This window comes from Malaya genurostris, chromosome 1 (genome assembly GCF_030247185.1).
Source record: "Malaya genurostris strain Urasoe2022 chromosome 1, Malgen_1.1, whole genome shotgun sequence".
Taxonomy (NCBI): Eukaryota; Metazoa; Arthropoda; class Insecta; order Diptera; family Culicidae; genus Malaya; species Malaya genurostris.
In genome coordinates, this window is record NC_080570.1 from 161,941,530 (window position 1) to 161,959,391 (window position 17,862).

General features: G+C 36.7%; 2 protein-coding genes across 2 annotated transcripts in view; one reads left to right on the top strand and one right to left on the bottom strand.

The window, feature by feature from the left end:
• Positions 1–287: 287 nt before the first annotated feature.
• On the bottom strand, positions 288–1,438 carry LOC131428381 (baculoviral IAP repeat-containing protein 5.2-B-like). The gene is made up of 4 exons (XM_058592300.1): positions 1,274–1,438; positions 1,041–1,220; positions 469–985; positions 288–414 (listed from the first exon to the last, which is right to left on the bottom strand). The coding sequence occupies exons 1-3, from the start codon at positions 1,379–1,381 to the stop codon at positions 848–850; spliced, it is 426 nt and encodes a 141-aa protein (XP_058448283.1). The 5' UTR covers positions 1,382–1,438; the 3' UTR covers positions 288–414; positions 469–847.
• Positions 1,439–5,869: 4,431 nt separating this feature from the next.
• LOC131426547 (uncharacterized) overlaps positions 5,870–17,862 on the top strand; it is a 30,211-nt gene continuing 18,218 nt past the window's right edge. Inside the window, exons 1-2 of the mRNA XM_058589376.1 lie at positions 5,870–6,810; positions 13,708–13,938. Coding sequence (XP_058445359.1) covers positions 6,745–6,810; positions 13,708–13,938 — 297 coding nt within the window. The 5' untranslated portion in view covers positions 5,870–6,744. The remainder of the gene's footprint in view (positions 6,811–13,707; positions 13,939–17,862) is intronic.

Here is a 17,862-nt window from a genome sequence, read left to right on the forward strand (position 1 = left end):
GTAATTTTTAAATTATTGATCAAGTTTGAAAATTAAATGACTATCACTCCTGGTGCAATGATAAAAATGACGTAACTGACAAACCGCTCTTTTTCATGGGCTGAATTTTTTCGAAGATGACTCAACGAATTTTGACAAAGTTATGCTTATTTGAAAGCTACAATGGCAAATATTTCGTTCGACTTGTTACAGAAACTCGACTCAATAGGAACGTTTAACATCCTACGACATTACAACGAACGGCGTTCGGATATTCCGGATCGATAACATTATGTTTGAGGATATTTGGCATTTGTTCATTAAGAATACTTTATTGTCAGGTGAAAAAAATTGATAAATACATAAATATATAAGTAAACAAATTTGTGGCACGCATTGAACGACAATCGATAAAATTTCGGTTCAACCTGAGAACTGAAAACGAATAACAGTTGTGTGAATTTGAACTAGAACAATATAAAAACTTACTTGGGGGAACGAAATTAATTGCCAGAGAAATGTGAACTACACATGATCCGTTGAATCCATGTTATGTACTTTACTGCTACAATATTCAGAGAGAATTGGGAAAATGAAAGAAATGCTTTCTTGGACATTCAAGCAAAGAAATGCGCTGACGAAGACCGTGTGATGAAGATAAAAGGCAATAAGGAGAAAACAACTCTGGCGGAATGCAATGTATGCGGTGATCCAAAAGATTACGTGTGCTCGGTCTGTGAAGATGCAACCTTTACTAAACTGTTCTGAATATTGATGCAAATAAACAGAGACATATTGCCAAAATATGTATTTCAATATTCCTAGAGATTGTCCCTTAAAAAGCATATTTTATTGATAAATATATAATTCAGTGCTTTGATAGTTGCTTCATAATTTGTTTTCGCTTTTTATCGAAGTGCACTTGAAGACTGCTTTTTAACGAGCTGTATTGATTTTGGATTCTAGCCTTCAGAATGGCCTCCAACAAATTGATCATTTCTTCGCACTGAAAGTGAAAATTTAGAAATGTATAACCATTGACCTAAGCTAGAGGAACTCACCGTCAGTTGTGCTTCCGGTCGTCCATACTTTACGAATAAACATTGAGGAGCATGTTTGTTGTGTTCCACCCAGGGTTCATCTGTTTCTTCCCAGCCATCCAATACCTTTCCACATACAAAGCAAATAGCTGTATCTATCTCACTATCGTCTCCATGCCAGCAAAAGCCCGCTTCGGCCATCTATGAAAGCATCAAACTAAGTTATAAATATACATCAAATCCGTTGGTTTCACCTTTTGAACGTTGCACGAACTGGAGCTTGAATAAGGCCATTTTATGAAACTCCTCTCTCGATCTTTTTCGAATAAGCATATTTTCTGCACGTTTTGCGACGTAATCATTCTAGTAGGAGTTGTCTTGATTTTGATTTCACTGTTTTAGAAGTGTGCACTAAATACTACGAGCAGGGTTGCCACATTTAAATCTGCATTTTTCAGAAGAAAAATCTGTAAATCTGCATCGGGAGCTCAAAAACCTGTATTGAAGATCTGTATATAGAAGTGATAAGAAATCGAAGCACAACGGAATGATAAAGTCTTTAGAACCCAAATTTAATGAAACCAAAACTTTTCTTAGTCTGAATTTTATGATTTTGTAGTTGAAAAAACGCTGGAAGTTGTTTTTACGTTGGAGCCTCTCAAAATAATGATTTGATGAAAAACTTTCAAAATCCAATCTGAAAGTGAAATTTAATCTGATTGATCAATTGACAATCTTTCATCTTTACTACCTTACGTTATGGCTGAGGCCATCATCTTTTCATCTTATCAGAAGCAATTTTTGAATGCATAAGCAATTACGCTACACTAGTTGTAAATAAAAGTAAGCATAAACAAATCTTTATTTGCAGATAGAACATCTGTGTTTACTGTCCTTAACCTACTCTTTTAAATTTAGTTTTATCGTCTTTTTAGAATTAACACACAATCAGGATAATGTTTTCACTTTGAAAAAATAATCAATACCATTATTTAATATATTTAAACTTGATCTTTATTCAATTGTTAATCCACCCTATCAAAATTCTGTACAAATCTTTTTTTTTTACAAAAATATGTAATCTGCATATACAGAATCTTGGTCACAAATTTATCTGAAAAAATCTGTAAAATGCAGATTATTCTGTATATGTGGCAACCCTGACTACGAGATTGTACCAAACCGCTTTTCGAGGCCGTTTTTGAATGTTTGACTCGATTAACGTGACATTTGTTAAAAATTTTTACTGTAACCCACTGAAAACGAAAAGGTGATCTCATAGTACACCGATAAAAATCGAAACATTAGATTGGAGTGTGAGAACTTAATTCTATTGTAGATTTGGAGTTCAAACGCAAAACTCAAAAGAACTCAATGTATTATTTTATGAATCACAAACTCCAATATGTGAGCAAGTTATCACATAGAGCAACATAGGAATCGAGTATCAATTGCTAAAATAGTTACTAACATTCCTTTGTGTTTTGACAACTTCATTCGAAAACATCATCGTTTGGACCACAACGCAATCTACATGTCGAACTGTCGTTAGAAGGCCAATACGTTTTTAGGATGCTACTAATAATATGTTCGGAAAATCTGAGAACTGGATATCTTATTAATATGATATCTTTGCCTATATCGATCGCAATGGAGTTTCGGTAGGATGGTAAAAGCCCATTTGAAAATCGTCAAATGCGCGTAAATATCTTCGCTGCTTAATTTGAGAAAATCGTTGATAGAGAAGAGACTATGAACTTTTATCTTTAGAACTGAAAAAACTCGAATTTGAATTTATTTGATATTTGTCAACATATCTGATAAAATCGAAAATGATTACAAGAAATCAAAGAAAATTAATTATCTTGCATTTACAAATTAACACTTCATGTAAAAGATTCTAGAACTCAATTTATTTGAAATTATATGAGTTTCCCATAAAAACCTGGGTGCTTTAAAAATAACAGAGAGGAAATTGATTTTTCTCACACTAAAATTAATTTTTCGCTTGAACAAATGACGTTGTGAATAATGAATAAATGATTTTACAAGTGGAAATTAGTTTTCCATTGTATTTTGACAGATAAACTTGTAATCGTCATCCTCGCACACGTACGCGTCTTGCTGTGAAAAACACAACGTTAGATCGCTCCTATCCGAAAAAACTTGAGGATTCAAATGTATACACTAAGGTCTTTTATTTATGCGATCTTTTTTATGTGGTTTTTTATGCGACTTTTTTTATGCGAAGTTTTAGAGTTATGCGGTTTTTTATGCGAATTATCAGTTATGTGGTTTTTTTTATGAAAAGTTTCAGAGTTATGCGGTTTTTTCATGTGAAGTTTCAGAGTTATGCGGTTTTTTATTTGAATTTTCAGAGTTTTGCGGTTTTTTTATGCGGTACGTAAACTCGCAAAAAAAAAGACTTCAGTATATATTCAATTGTATATTTTTTTAATTCAGAAATAAACTGAAAATCGGGGAAGAATAAGATGAAAACAATTTGACAATTCATTTCGCATCTTCTCATTCGATTCCGAAAGATTTCCAAACCAACCAGTTGGAGGCGAAATTCATCCGGAATCAGTTGTTGGGCTGGAAGTGGAATTTATTCGGAATTCACTATGATTTCCACATGGAAATCCGAATGAAAATTTTTCGCCGATTCAGAATTGAATTCATTCGGATCTGATGCCGGCTTCTGAGGAATTCTGGCAACCGTCAGAAGGCTGGCTGCATTCCGGCTGTCAAAATTGCCCAGGCGAAATTGCATCATTATCTCACCGTACGTGTCTGGTTTATTTCCCTCCTTTCTCTTTTTTTATTCGACTTTGTTTGATATTCGTCAATCCCGCATGTGCGTAAAAAACGAATCTTGAGACGAGCTAAAAGAGATTGAAATATGGGTATGTTTGGTAGTGAGAAAGCAATGTTATTGACAATAACATTTTCCATGATTAGTATATATGAAGGCTAAACTTATTGTCTTTCATATGTATCTTTTATTGAAAAAAATAAAACCAATGTAGAACCGATTCAAAACGGTTCTGCCAATCTTGTATGGCAAGAATCCGACAGAGCCAGAACCGTTAATAATCGCTAGGCGAAATTCTCTGCCGGATACGGTTGTTGCATTGTTGCCAGATTTTTGCGGAATTCTGCAGACATAGTCAGGAATGGCTGCAGACATAGCTAGCCGTCTGGGGGGAAATCTGCCCGCCGCGTACAAGTGGGTGTAGGTTGTTACTTCTATGCCGCGAATGAAATTGAAGTTTAATTTCACATCACCCAAGTAACATTTTTAATATTATTAAATACTTGTAGCTGTCTTCAATGATACATGATAAATCTTGCAATAAAACTTTAAGCTCCACGAAAGCCTACTGAAAACATCTATAAGAGCATGTTCCTGCAAAGTGAAGAATCAGCACAAACCTGCGTTGAAACTCCAAATTCAAGAAAATTTTGAAACCAGCTCTACGATCAACATTAAATTTATTCGGATGGAATTAATTCCGCTATGAATAAACTGTCATTTTGATAATATTTTTCTTGACTTTGTGTGTGTCATGTCTGCTTTGAGTGTAATCAGTAAGAATAAATTTGATTTTATTTACAAGTTTGAGGCTTCTTCCGAACATAAAAACTTCACGCGCTTTTATTTTTATCGTGAATATAAGGATCAAAATAAGAATTATAACTAATCGCCTTGAAATAAATGCGGTTTTTGCGAAAATCACCATGATTTATGAAAAATATTTTCTGTGATTCATCGTCATTTTTGTATAAAACTATTTCGTGGCGTTAAAACTTGTACATACGTTCTGAAAATTTATCATGAAAGTCCCTCATATTTTCTCGTTTTTGCATTTCGAAGTTTTTTTTATGTCAATAAAGGCTACGGCATAGAACATCATAATGGCGACCATAAAATTTTCTTTAATGAAAATTCCACTTAATCTAAGAAGCAATAAATCAAATAACCCGCAACAAATGTTTCATAAATGTACTTCAGCACCCTCAAATTTGCTCTGAGTGAAACTGTCATCCAATGAACACGCACACACAAAACAAGATTTATGAAAGAATTTAACTGACTACAATGTTTTAAAGAAAATGTTTGAAAGCAATATTAAGAGCGTTTGCATGGTTTTATTCTAGTACAAATGGTTTTTTTTACTCCAGTTGATAGTCTAGGTCAGGGGTTCCCAAACTATTTTGGGTCATGGGCCCCTTTACTAAAATTAACTTAGGCCACAGACTCCCATCAACAAATTCCTATGAAAATTCAATTTCTTGCTTTTTAATATTGATATAAACTAGTTACCATTGTTCTGCGGATGGTCAAATAAACACAATATTTTTAGCGTAAATATTTCAATTACCAATTTATATAATAAAATAGGGGATCGATTTCTGGACCTCGTCGACCCCAATAGTCGTTTACGTCGACCCCCGCAAAAAAGATATCGACTCCATGGGATCTAATCGACCACTTTGGGAACCCCTGGTCTAGGTAAAGGGTTCTATGGAAGCTTTAAAAACTATGATATTACTTGTCAAAAGAGACACTTATTATAGTTGTCATAAAACAGGTAGTGGTTGAAAAATCAATTACAAATCTCCTATAAAGTATAATCAAAACCATAAGGCATTCGAATTGTTACTTGGACATTCAACCGATTTCATTTTTATCAGTGTATGAAATGCATGAAGTGAGTTTAATGGTACCCACTTTTCATACTTTGTAACCGACACCAATGGATGTTTGCATTTTATTTTGACAGTTTGTAAATTCTCCATCCTTCGTACAGAACGTCAAAATTTTTCAACCTTCAGTTGCCGTTTATCGCTCGTTCTGTCGTAACGTTGTAGGGCAGTTCTCACAGGGATCGGGTTCGTGTTGTACTGATTGCGATTCAACGCCGAAAAGTACTGTTCATATTTATTATCATCCTCATCGTTACTGCGCTTAATAGCAATATTCTGTTGCGTCGAAAAAATCGGGATTAACGGCGTGAAAAAAGTGCTAATTTCCAAAAGTGTGCAATTCTGTAGTAAGGCGAAAGTAGAAAAAAAATATTTTAAAATCATGGTTGTTATGCAAAGAAGCTATAAAAATTGATTATTGCGGAAATCCGGATGAGTGGTTCTGTTTTTCTCTACCGTAAGAGAAAAAAGTTTCATCACCCCGCTAGCCAACCAGCCAGCCAGCTACCTACCATACAGAAGAATGTCAATGAAGTGAAGAGTATCTTTCGGTCAAGTGTGGCGAGCTTGTCGGAGGAGGAAGTATACGAAAAAAAAAATGAAAGTGAAAGCGCCTTCGCCTACTTTTGTCGCAGTTGTCACCGAGAGGGTTGTGTAGATAATATTTACGAATACGTACCACATACAACAGCAATCCTTACAAAACGGAAAGATTGAAAGATTCCCGCCCGCAAATGATTCGAATGTAATCAGTTCACCTGTGCAATGTGTAAGATGAATAATTGTGAAGTGCAGTGTGCTAGAATTGGTTGAATTTATCACATAGCAAAAAAAAGCATCTTATCAAAATCGAGAAAAAGTAAATATCTAACGGGGTGAGGAGATTAGTCGGTGGTTGTTGTTTAACCGTACGAAACTTCTGCGTCTTCTCCTGCGTGGGCTTACAACGAAAATCAGACCGACGAAAAGCGGACGTCAGTCCGTCCGCAACAGTCTGGTGGCAGAGGACAGAAAGATGGATAATTCAAGCTCGCTTCCATTTCTTCTAGTCACAGCCAACGTTGGAAGCGTTTTCGAAGACGTAAGTTCAAGTTCAGCGCATAATAAAAACAGAAGTTGGCCCAATAGTATGAACCGGGATCGCTAGATGACATGGGCCTCATATTGCTATCAGTTTTTTTATTATCAATTCCGATGGATAAAAAGGATATACCACCGAAGGTTCACTAGCGCTGATAGAGAATGGGAATGTCGTATTTTTTTCTGCCCGCTGGACGTTAATAGTGCTTCGAACGGTTTGGCGTCCAATAATTGATTCGCTTGATAGCCACTTCTTTTTATCATCATGTGCTCGTGTCATGTCAGCTTAGTCCGTTTAACCAGCAGTCATGCAACCCAGTAAACACAGCAGCTTTTCCCTACTGGTTGAACCGGTCTGAATGGTCTTAATGTTGTTAACCGCACTGTGCGACTTTAAACTCGGTTTGCTTGCCGATGGTGGCTGTGAATTATTACAGATCACGGTCTCCGTAGTACCTGAGGCCGGAGGATGCTTTTCGTGAGTACAATAGATTTTTGATAACAAATCATTGTTGCCTATTCAATATTATAACAACTGCATCGAGTGAAACTGTAAGCACTCATTATCATATCACACCTCTCAATACACGTCTCGAGTGACGTCTTTTGGTGGACGAACCTCGTGTGCTACAAATAATAGTACAGGATTTAAGGGTTCGAACGAGTATAGCAATCCACTAGAATGAAAAATGATGTAATTATACTTGCTCTGACGTAAGAGTGGGGAAAAGTTTTACTCAACAGGTCAACGAGTCTTGATAATTGATTGCAGCAGTGCGTTTTACCCAATGTTCCCCTCCGTCCGTGCACGGTATGACCCGCACCGATAATCAACGAAATTGCGTCAATCAAACTATAGTGTGCGAGTGACGACTTGATTAGCGACCAGAATATATTTAAACCGTCGGTGCCGATAACGCAAAAATGTGTATATTTACAAACAAACCGCATGTTGCAGTTTGTTTATTATTCGATTTATGAATGTGATTCTTCTGCCTAACGAATCGCGAGCACTGAACTATTAGTGGATTGCGATGTAACGTGATTTTTTAGTGAATGAATAACAAATGTTGCAAGGTTTGATGTAACGAAACATATCAGTCCTAAAGTACGGATATCGAAAATGCCGTAAGCAGACGTGAACTGATGTCTCAAGATATTGAAAATTCATTGCATCATTTAATGGGGTTTTAGAATAGTAATTGATCGAACGTACTTGACCACTTATATATGTATTTGCAAGGCTCGTTTTTATGAAGAGAGCAAACTAATTGGAATTGAACTGTTTCGTTTGAAAAAACTGAAACTAAACCAGGGATTGTCACTTGTCACGAAACTGTGTTTCGAAACTTACTCAAATTTCTGTTCAATAGGGTTGAAACTAGGTTCGAAAATGGTTCCAAACGAATGCACAGTGGTCCGAAACGGGAAATTAGCGTGACAAAAATATTTTCACTATTAAATATTAGTTTTTTGTAGTTAGTGTCTTTGCTTAAAAAAGCAACACTCTAGCTTTTTATTAGATCGAGTTACAACAGTTTTCCCGAGTAAAAGTAGGGTGGCTTCTAAAAAATCACTTTTTTTTTGTTCTAACTTTTTGTGAAACGTTCTACGAAAAAGTTGTCTTCAGAAGAGTTGTTGAACTAATCATTGCGCACAATTTTGCTCAACTAAGTTTTTTATATGAGCTACCAGTAAAAAGTTATGATTGCAGGGTTGTTACGGTTGTGCGGTTTTCGCGGATTTCTCGATTTTCGCGGATTTCGCGCGGTTTCTGCTCAGATTTTAATACGATGGCGCGGATTTTGCGCGAATTTCAAGAAATATTGTTTCACATTTCTGAATCATTTGTTCAAACAAAAAAGTGCAGTTTCATGAAACCCCAAAAAATTAAAGGTGGGCGAACGTTTCAGCAATTGGTAGAGTTGTGAAAACCTTGATAAAATTTACAAGGAGGAAAATAGTTCCTTCAGTGGACAAAACTTCTTTTTTAAACTCTCCGATCTCGAGTTAGACAAGAAAAAAAAAACGAAGAAGAAAGGGTTAAAACGTTTATCTAATTCTGGATCCGACAGCATTCCATCCGTGGTAATGAATTGTTCTAATAGTTTGATATCACTATCCAACATTTTCAATTGCTCTTTGCGTTCTAGAATTTTTCGTGAAATATGGAAGAAATCCTATGTGTTTACAAAAGTATTCAACTACCGTGCTGCTTTGTGCGCTGTATCGAAGTTGTTTGGAGTTATAGTTCTGGATTTTATAACACTTAGTTGCTCTGACTACATATCTGAGACTCAGCATGGACTCATGCCAAAGCATTCAACTTCCACAAATTTATTAACCTACACTTCCTTCATCATACGTTCGTTACAAGCACGTCTACAAGTAGATCCTATATATACTGAGATCTCTTTTTACGCAGGGGATATGCACCGCGTAACTTCGAAGATCCGCGTAAACAAAACCTTAGCATGGAAGAATTTTTTGTTTGATGCCAAATGTATTAGAAATGCATGAAACGTCCAGATCTGTTGTAATCTCAAAAAAATTTTTTTTTGTCGAAACCGATTTAGCAACTTGGAAAAAATATGAAGATTTCCTAAATCGAACATTTTTTCAAATCAATTGTCTTAGAAATATATGAAAAGTCGAGATCTGGTGCAATTTGAATTTTTTTTTATTTCGAAAATGTATGAGAGAGTTGACTTAAAAAATCGTGATAACACCAGATCTCGACGTTTCATGCATTTCTAAGACAAAACAAGAAAACCCGCGTTACTTCGGAAATCCGCTTAAAAACTGCGTAACATCGGAGATCTGCGTAAAAAAGCTGCGTAAATAACCTGTACAACCTCATTATTTGCTGTGTTACTTCAGAAGTTCCTCGAGGAAGTCACCTTGGACCGTTTATATTTTTATTGTATCACAACGATCCAAATTTTTCTATCAAGTGTTTTAGTGACTCAGACTTCCTATAAAAACAGTTGGATAATTTAACTAATTAGTGTAACATCTACAATATGGGTTTTGAGGGGCTACCACGTTTGGCATAACGCCGTTTGGCATAATAATTATTTGGCATAATGGTCATTTGGCATAACAGATTAACAAGCTGCTTAATAGAAATTGTTCTAATTTACTGCAATTTTGAAAGATCTAATGCGGCTATGCAGAGTTTTAGATTATATTAAAGTGGATTTTCAAGTTATGCGGAACGTAACAACTGTATTTTTATGGTGTAAACGCTTCGCTCGAAAATCGCGCGTTTACTTTACAACTTCGCGCGTTTTAGTTGTCGACTTCGACCGGATCTCGCGCGTTTTGATTTCAAATTTTTTCGTAACAACCCTGTGATTGTGATTGTATGCGGTTCCTGAAATGTCATAATATAAGTAAAAATTTAAGAGATCATTGAAAGGGTGCTATTTTTTAACTTATTTAAATTAGTTTTAAAAATACTTTTAAAAAACTCAAAAACATTGCATAACGCTTAAACATCTTAACATATTATCATACTTCCTTCAGCAAAATAATAGTATCAAATCAGTTCTAAAAATGTTCCATACATTGCTTTTTCGAAGAATGTGACACACAAAAACTACAGCCGAAAATAGATTGCAGAACAATTTTAATTAATTTATTACCAAAATAACTGCTTAAATTGAGTTTGAACAACTGAGGATCAGAGATACTGTGTAATATGGTTATTCCGAACTAGTTGGCCATGATAAATCTATGAACAGAAATTTTCATGATCATTCCAACAAGCTGGTGCAAGTTAGTAAAATGCAAATATTTTTTATCCACATCGAACCGAGACGCCTTTGGCACTGTCCCTTTTTTCTCATCCACTTGTGTGCCGAATAGCCTGTAAAAACCGGAAAACGATGCACAATGAGGTTTGCTTCGAATAAATACATTCTACTCATTTTAACAAACTAATGATTTTCTTGGGTTTCAGGAAGTGCTTTGACTTACAAAAAATCTATTTTCGGCTGTAATTTTTGTGTGTCTCATTTCTCGAAAGGACAATGTATGGAACACTTGTAGAACTAATTTGATAAAGCTTAGCTGAGCAAAATTGTACGCAATGAATAGTTCAACAACTCTTCTAAAGTCAACTTTTTTTATGAGCCACCCTACTTTTATTTGGGAAAACTGATGTAACTCGATAAAATGAAAAGCTAGAGAGGTGCGTTTTCAGCAAAGTTGTTCAAAATGAAATTTACTATAACTTTATTGTACAACAAAATCATTTTTGAGTTCAATTAAGAAAATTAGATTTCAGATTTCAATCTAAATGAGGACCACCCTAGTAACATTTTTCATCAAAAGGTGCGCCATTTGATTACAAACAACTTTTGACACTAACTGCAAATAACTAATATTTAATAGTGAAAATATTTTTGTCACGCTAATTTCTCGTTTCGGACCATAGTGGTTTGACCGCAGTTAGGGTGCGAACTGGGATAGGTTTGGCATGAAGCGAACATAACTTTGTCTTTAACTCATCAGTGTTTAAAAGTTCAAATTGAATTTTTAATGCAACCTATCAGTTCAATTATTACCACCAATAAGACGGTAAAATGTACTCTACTTGACTGCTAAAAATTTTTACAACTGTTCTACTGTTATACACATAATTGTACCATATCCTATGAGATTTCCTATATATAATCTCTCGGACGTATTGGAGGTATTAGGTACCGTGCATTTTTTATTGTATTGTTATTTAATTCCATCTGACAATATAACCTTATACTATATGGTTACATTATTTTTAATCCGTGTGACAATCGGCAAGATGGTTGTTCTAATTCTAATAGTCCTCGACAGATGTAGAAGATGTAAGCGATGTGATAAACTGAACAAGAAGACATCTACACCAAAGGACAATGGTGCTTCCTCCACACTAACCCCAAACATCCCCAGTATATCTTTGACAGCCATCAACAACAATGAAGCATCCTTCTCAACGAAACTATCTGTTGTATCTCATGTAGAACAAAGTACGCCAGCTACAGCTAACAACGCACCTAACGCCTGGACAAATAAAAGCAATAACGATGATTCCGCCAACAACAGTGACACCGAATCAATGGACGAGAACGTGAATAGCGAACCACTGCTTCACCTTCATTCGCTGGATAGCAATGAATACACCTGATCTCCAATAAAGACTGTCCCAGAAAGTATGGACGCACTTTGATTTCGCTGTAAATAATTCACAAGTGTTAGATATTCAAATTTTATTCGATATAATGATAATATTAGACTACAACAACAGAATATTATTCTCAACATTTGCTACTTAGTCACCTTCGTGCGAACGTTCCTCATTGAATTCCCTACAGACTTCGTGGCGACAAGTTTTGACACTTTTTTCCTATCTTTTTCGAACTGTTGAATGGTTTCGGCTGCCGAGACATGTTTCCTAAGATGTGCCATCGTTAATACCCAAAATTCCTCAATTGGTCGAGGTTTTGGGCAATTTGGTGGATTCATATCTTTTGGGATGAAAATGCCATTTTGGATTTTTTCTACCGTTGATTTCGAGTAGTGGCAAGAAGCAAGATCTGGCCAGAAGACAACAGGATCCTTGTGGCTTCGAATCATGGGTAGAAGTCGTTTTTGTAAACATTCCTTGATGTATATTTCGCTGTTCATTGAAGCAGTGGTGAAGAACGGTTTCGAAATCTTACTGCAGCTACAAATTGCTTGCCAGACCATAGCTTTTTCACCAAATTTTTCGACTTCAATCGATGTCTCGGACTGGTTTAACACTTGCCCTTCTCGCACCGTATAATATTGTGGTCCCGGCAAGGATTTGTAATAGAGTTTCACGTAGGTTTCGTCGTCCATGATTATGCAGTTCAAATTTCAGCTCTAGTTCAATTTGTACAGCCTTCGAACCTTCGGCCTGATTGATGCTTCTCGTTTCGGACTATGTTGTGGTTGTTTCTGCTTCTTACAGGATCGAAGATTCAAACGTTCTTTAGCACGAAGAACATTTGACTTCGAAGTGCTCACTTTTTTGGCCACATCCCGAACTGAAACCTTCTTCTTTTGCTCGAACGCCTTCAGTATACGTTTATCCAACTGAGGGTTAGCAGGAACTTTTTATCGACCCGTTTTCGGTTTATCCTCAAAGGTGTTTTCCTCACCGAACTTTTCCTGATTGTATTCCGCACGGGGTTTTCACTTACTCCTTCCATTCTTGCTATCTTTCTCAGTGACAGTCCGCGTTCTGTGCACCATTTGTACACAATTTTTCGACGTTGTTCTGCTGAAAGTCCACGTATTTCGAAACAAACTAATGAAAACAAATAAACAACTACACAAGTGGTTAGAGAAGAGTGTAAACAACAGAATGCAACCATAAATGGCAGCGGTTTTTGGTTGCGTCCATACTTTTTAGGACAGTACTTAGGTGAGATATTCGACCGAAAACTTAGCTTCTTGCACCTTCATCAATTCCGGCTAAAGCACTGAAACGAAATATCGCTGATTTTAATGACTTATATACACTAAAATTTCCCTACTGCGCCCTAATTCGAAGCTTTTTAGAATATGCTGTACAAGTGTGGGCGTTAAACTTAGGTTAGGTTAGATTTGGTATCAAACGAAAACGGCATAAGCTCGTTTTCAACTCATCAGTGCCTAACAGTTCAGAATTGAACTGATAATGAAACTTGTCAGTTTAACTCGTATCATCAAAATAAGAAGAGTACACTTCTTGAGTGCTAAAATTTTCTACCACTGTATAAAAATTGCCAGCAGAACGGGGCAGCGTGCACAGTTGATTGGTAACCGAACAACCCTAACTGAGTAGAATTTCACTTGAACAAAATAACGAACCAGCGATTTAATGATGTTTATCGTTGTTTACCCACAGCCTTCGCGACTGCTCAACATCTGGATCCAGGAATTCCTCACCCATGTCGTCTCTCGGCGGCCGGCATTCATCGCCCTTCATCTGCAGGAGGTCGGCGGCAAGACGTACGAAAAGTCGATGGAGTACGTGCAGGAATTCATCAAGCACCTGTGCGAATCGGCCGAACTGGCCGACTACAACCGGATCCGGGTATACCTGGACGAGGACTACAACTCAGCGGAACACTTCACGGTAGGTTTGTTTCGTAATCATCCTTCATTCCATCTGCAATCAGCCAGCTCAAAGCAATCATACTAATTTAATCCCACCGGCAACTATCGAAAACTTCCACTAAACCATTTATATGTCCACTGGCATAGCCCAGCCAACTCCGACAAGTTTTCCTGAGTTGTTCTACTGCTGCAACCACATCATATTGCGTTCCGATTGCAGTGTTTTTTTTTTTCTTTCTTTCTTCTTCTGACTGCGGTTGATCCCATTAGTGTAGTCTTTCGTCTGTGTGATATTCAGTCTCTCGACGATGATGATGGACTTGTCATCTTCGTTCCTGTCTGTCTATTTGCCTTGTGTATGACGACACGGGGGAAAAACAAGAAACAAACAAACGATGCACTTAGCGTTATGACTAATCAAGTATATCCCTGTCAAGTGTCGTGTCTCGCACAGACGGGAGTGTCGGTTGTCCCAATGATTTTGATTTTAAAATATGTCTTGTATTTTATATTGTGTACTGCTCAATGCTGTTTGATTGATAGAGTGGCTTGCAGTCACATAATTTGAAGAGGCAGCTGTCTTGTCAAGTTAAGACATCTGTAAGAAAACGGCACGAACTTTTTTTTGAATGCCTATTAAAAACTATAACATTGCAAAATCCAGAACTGAGAGCACAACAAACTATAAAGCTCTTTGTGCATAAACAAAGATATTGACGTATTGCCGCCGGTAGAGTAATCGTACCCATATTCATCTATTTCTATTTATTTTCTATTTCATAATATGTTCGGGATTTCTTATGTCAAGAATTTCAGAATGTTGGAATTTCCTCTCTTGGTGGGAGTAGATATTGGAATACGATTCCAAGTTAAATGAAATTACTTTCTGAGTTTCGAAAACACATTTCACTAATCGATTTCGTGATTCGTTACACGATTCGAGCCGTGTTTGCTCTCGGAATTATTTTCGAACTGATCGCCTTTTGTTTACCATACCGAGCGAGAAGCAGCGTGGAGAACTCATAAATTGGAAGTGTAACGAAAGTGGACCGATTTGACGGTTTTATTAGCCCGGGGGTCAATATCATAGTGCCGTAACCGTTGTTGCGTAGGATGAATAATTAATAAATATTTATGGCTGATTGGCATTTTGGTGGTAAAATACTGCTTCTTTTTATTTTTAGTTTACACCAGTTTTCCGATAGGTTCAATGTCGGAACAAACATTCACTCGGGAAATTGGTTGCTGCTGCACCTACACTTCGTCGTCGTGGCCTTGACGTGTCTGAGAGCAGATCGACACGAAATAATGCGACTTGTCTACTCGGAGATTTCGTGCCAAATCGAGTAAGATTTTGCTAGCATTCTTCCAGAGTTAGACCAAACATTTTGGGTGCATGAAAAGCATCACTTTTATAGCTAGTTTTTTATAATGAAATATTGCCATTTAAAAAAACAAAAAAATTGATATTTTCAATATTTCAAAAAGGATTACAGAAATGTGAACAACATTTATGCGTTAAGGTCTAAGGTCAGTGTGTTTTAGGGTGATTTAGAAGGCTATTTTCACGCTTCAAATCTGATTTTCTCAGAAACGGTGACGAATATCAAAAAACTCAACTGACAATCTCATAGAACATTACTTTAGATTATTCTGTGAAAATTTCAGAATGATTCGTTGACTTTAGCGGTCGGGAAAGTCTTTTTTCTGAAGGAAGAATTGCATAGCTGAAAGGGGCAACTTTCAACTTGTTCAATGAATATCTCGCCTTCCAAGGCATGCATCAAAAATCTATCCTGACAATGTCTAGATAATTTAATTAAGATTAAGATGCATTGCATAAAAACATATATGTTGTCGCGATAAAAATGAAGTGAATTTTTGTGAAGGTAAGTCGATTTCTAAGCTCGCGCCATTTTTTTCTGCTCCAGTTTCCTGGTAACGTAACGAAAAATGAGAGAGAAATGAAATCGACTCAGAAAGGCTGCCAAACAAGCGGTAGCTTTATGGGATTTTATGTGATGTAGTCAAATTTGTAACCGAAAATATCAAAAATTTCTTGGCCTCCCGGCCCATCGAGTGTCATTTTGCATATATGCGAGAGAGCATGGAGAGAAATGTAATACGTAGAGCGAGGCACGTGGTTATAGCGACCTACTGGCCTCAGCCCTTAATAGCTCTAGTCGAAAGGCTAATGCCCTTTAGCAGTTCAACATCAACTGAACGTCTAAACTGATGCTGCATTCCGAAAAATGTGATTACAAACTAACATCTACTGTTTCATTGAAACGTCTGTGGCGGAACTGTCAACAGAGACAATTACACGCATTCCACGGGTAGACAGATTCCAACAATAATACTCTGTCCTTAGATGGAGCATCTCGCTGAACACACTCGAATCCATCTGATGGTTTGCTTTGAGAAGGACGCATTGAACTAGCGTCAAACTTTCAAAAGGAAACAAACTCCGGTCAAGTGACTCGGGCTAGTTAGCAACGTTTATGAGAAAGGTATCATTTTGCAATTGATTACATGGGAAAAGATTAAATTTGTATGAGAATCATAGAACAGTTGCACATGCGAAGAAAATACGATTTGTTTCAATGTTTTTTTTGTGAATTTTGTACGGACAAAGTCTGAATTGTCCCTGATTTTTCCCAACATTTGAAAAACAAAACTATTAAAAGGCTCGTAATTTGTGAGCTACTTTCTTAATCTACTGCAGTTTTTTTTTTACTTTCTTCATGAGTTTCCTTATAGAATAACTTGTTCACAAAGGTTTCTCAAAGTTCTCAAAATGTATAAATTTTAGCTTTCATCTAAACTCGATGTAGCATTCGGAATGTTTTCATATTTTAATCAGTGTATTTTATTTTTTGGCTTAAAAAGCACTCGCTTGAATTCGAAGAAACTCATCATCTTGTAGTTTCGGAACCGAAAATAGAATTTGAACTGCTCTGCACTGACGAGTCAAAGACGAAACGTAAAGAAAATTCTAAATTAGTATTTTTTTAAATTCTTCATCATGTTTTGGAAAAGAAAATCGAATCTGAAAAAAAATCCAAATCAAATCTGCGCAATCCTAAATACGTATATCTCTGGAAATATTTCAAGTATGGAATGAAGTCGTTCAAAATGAAACCTGTACCGAACCGTAATGATAAACAGAACGTGACGGCTAAAGCCTGGGTGATAATGGACACTGAAACTTATGTGCTAGAAGACTTGAAGCAGCTTCCCTAAATGTCTTTTTATACTGCCATGCAGCGGAACGGCGTAGAGTGGCATTTCCGGACGAAGAAAAGATCAAGTTTCCAAAAAAAAGATTGGTTTGGCAGGCAATATGGAGCTGTGGTCGAGAAAGGCAAATCTTCGTCACTACCAAAACGGTAAACAAGGAAATATACCGTGACGAGTGCCTAAAGAAGCGATTGTTACCATTCCTGCGCAGCCATGATACTTCCTCGCTATTTTGGCCTAATTTGGCATTTTGTCACTAGCCCAAAGATGTTTTGGAATGGTATAAAGCGAATGGAGACGAAAGACGCGAGTCCACCTAACTGCCAGGAGTTGCAACCTATCGAGAATTGTTGGGCTCTAGGGAAGAGAGAACACTCTCAATATGAATAACAAACTACAGCTATAGAAAAATTTCTAAAATCTTGGACAAAAGCAGCTGAATTCGGTTGCAGAGAAGTTTGCGTAAATTCCAATGGCTGGAGTAAAGAAAAAAGTTCGTGCTGCACAAAACTGGACAAAAAGTCACAACACTCAAGGAAAACGCAAAATACGACAACTGGCTTGTAAGACCAACGCCCTAACTATTGAACCGCCAACCCCCCTTACAATTTTCTGAATATAGCCTATACAAGTTCGAATATCAGATGTTTGGCACTTTTGGTTCCAAAGATATGATGGTGTGAGTGACGTAACCGACAATCTG

Excerpts from the sequence above, each read along its gene's own strand:
- LOC131428381 (XM_058592300.1), bottom strand. The coding sequence starts at position 1,381 with ATGATTACGTCGCAAAACGTGCAGAAAATATGCTTATTCGAAAAAGAT. Across the intron at positions 1,221-1,273 it reads GTTCGTGCAACGTTCAAAAG|ATGGCCGAAGCGGGCTTTTG; the intron begins GTGAAACCAACG and ends ATGCTTTCATAG. Across the intron at positions 986-1,040 it reads GACCGGAAGCACAACTGACG|TGCGAAGAAATGATCAATTT; the intron begins GTGAGTTCCTCT and ends TTTCACTTTCAG.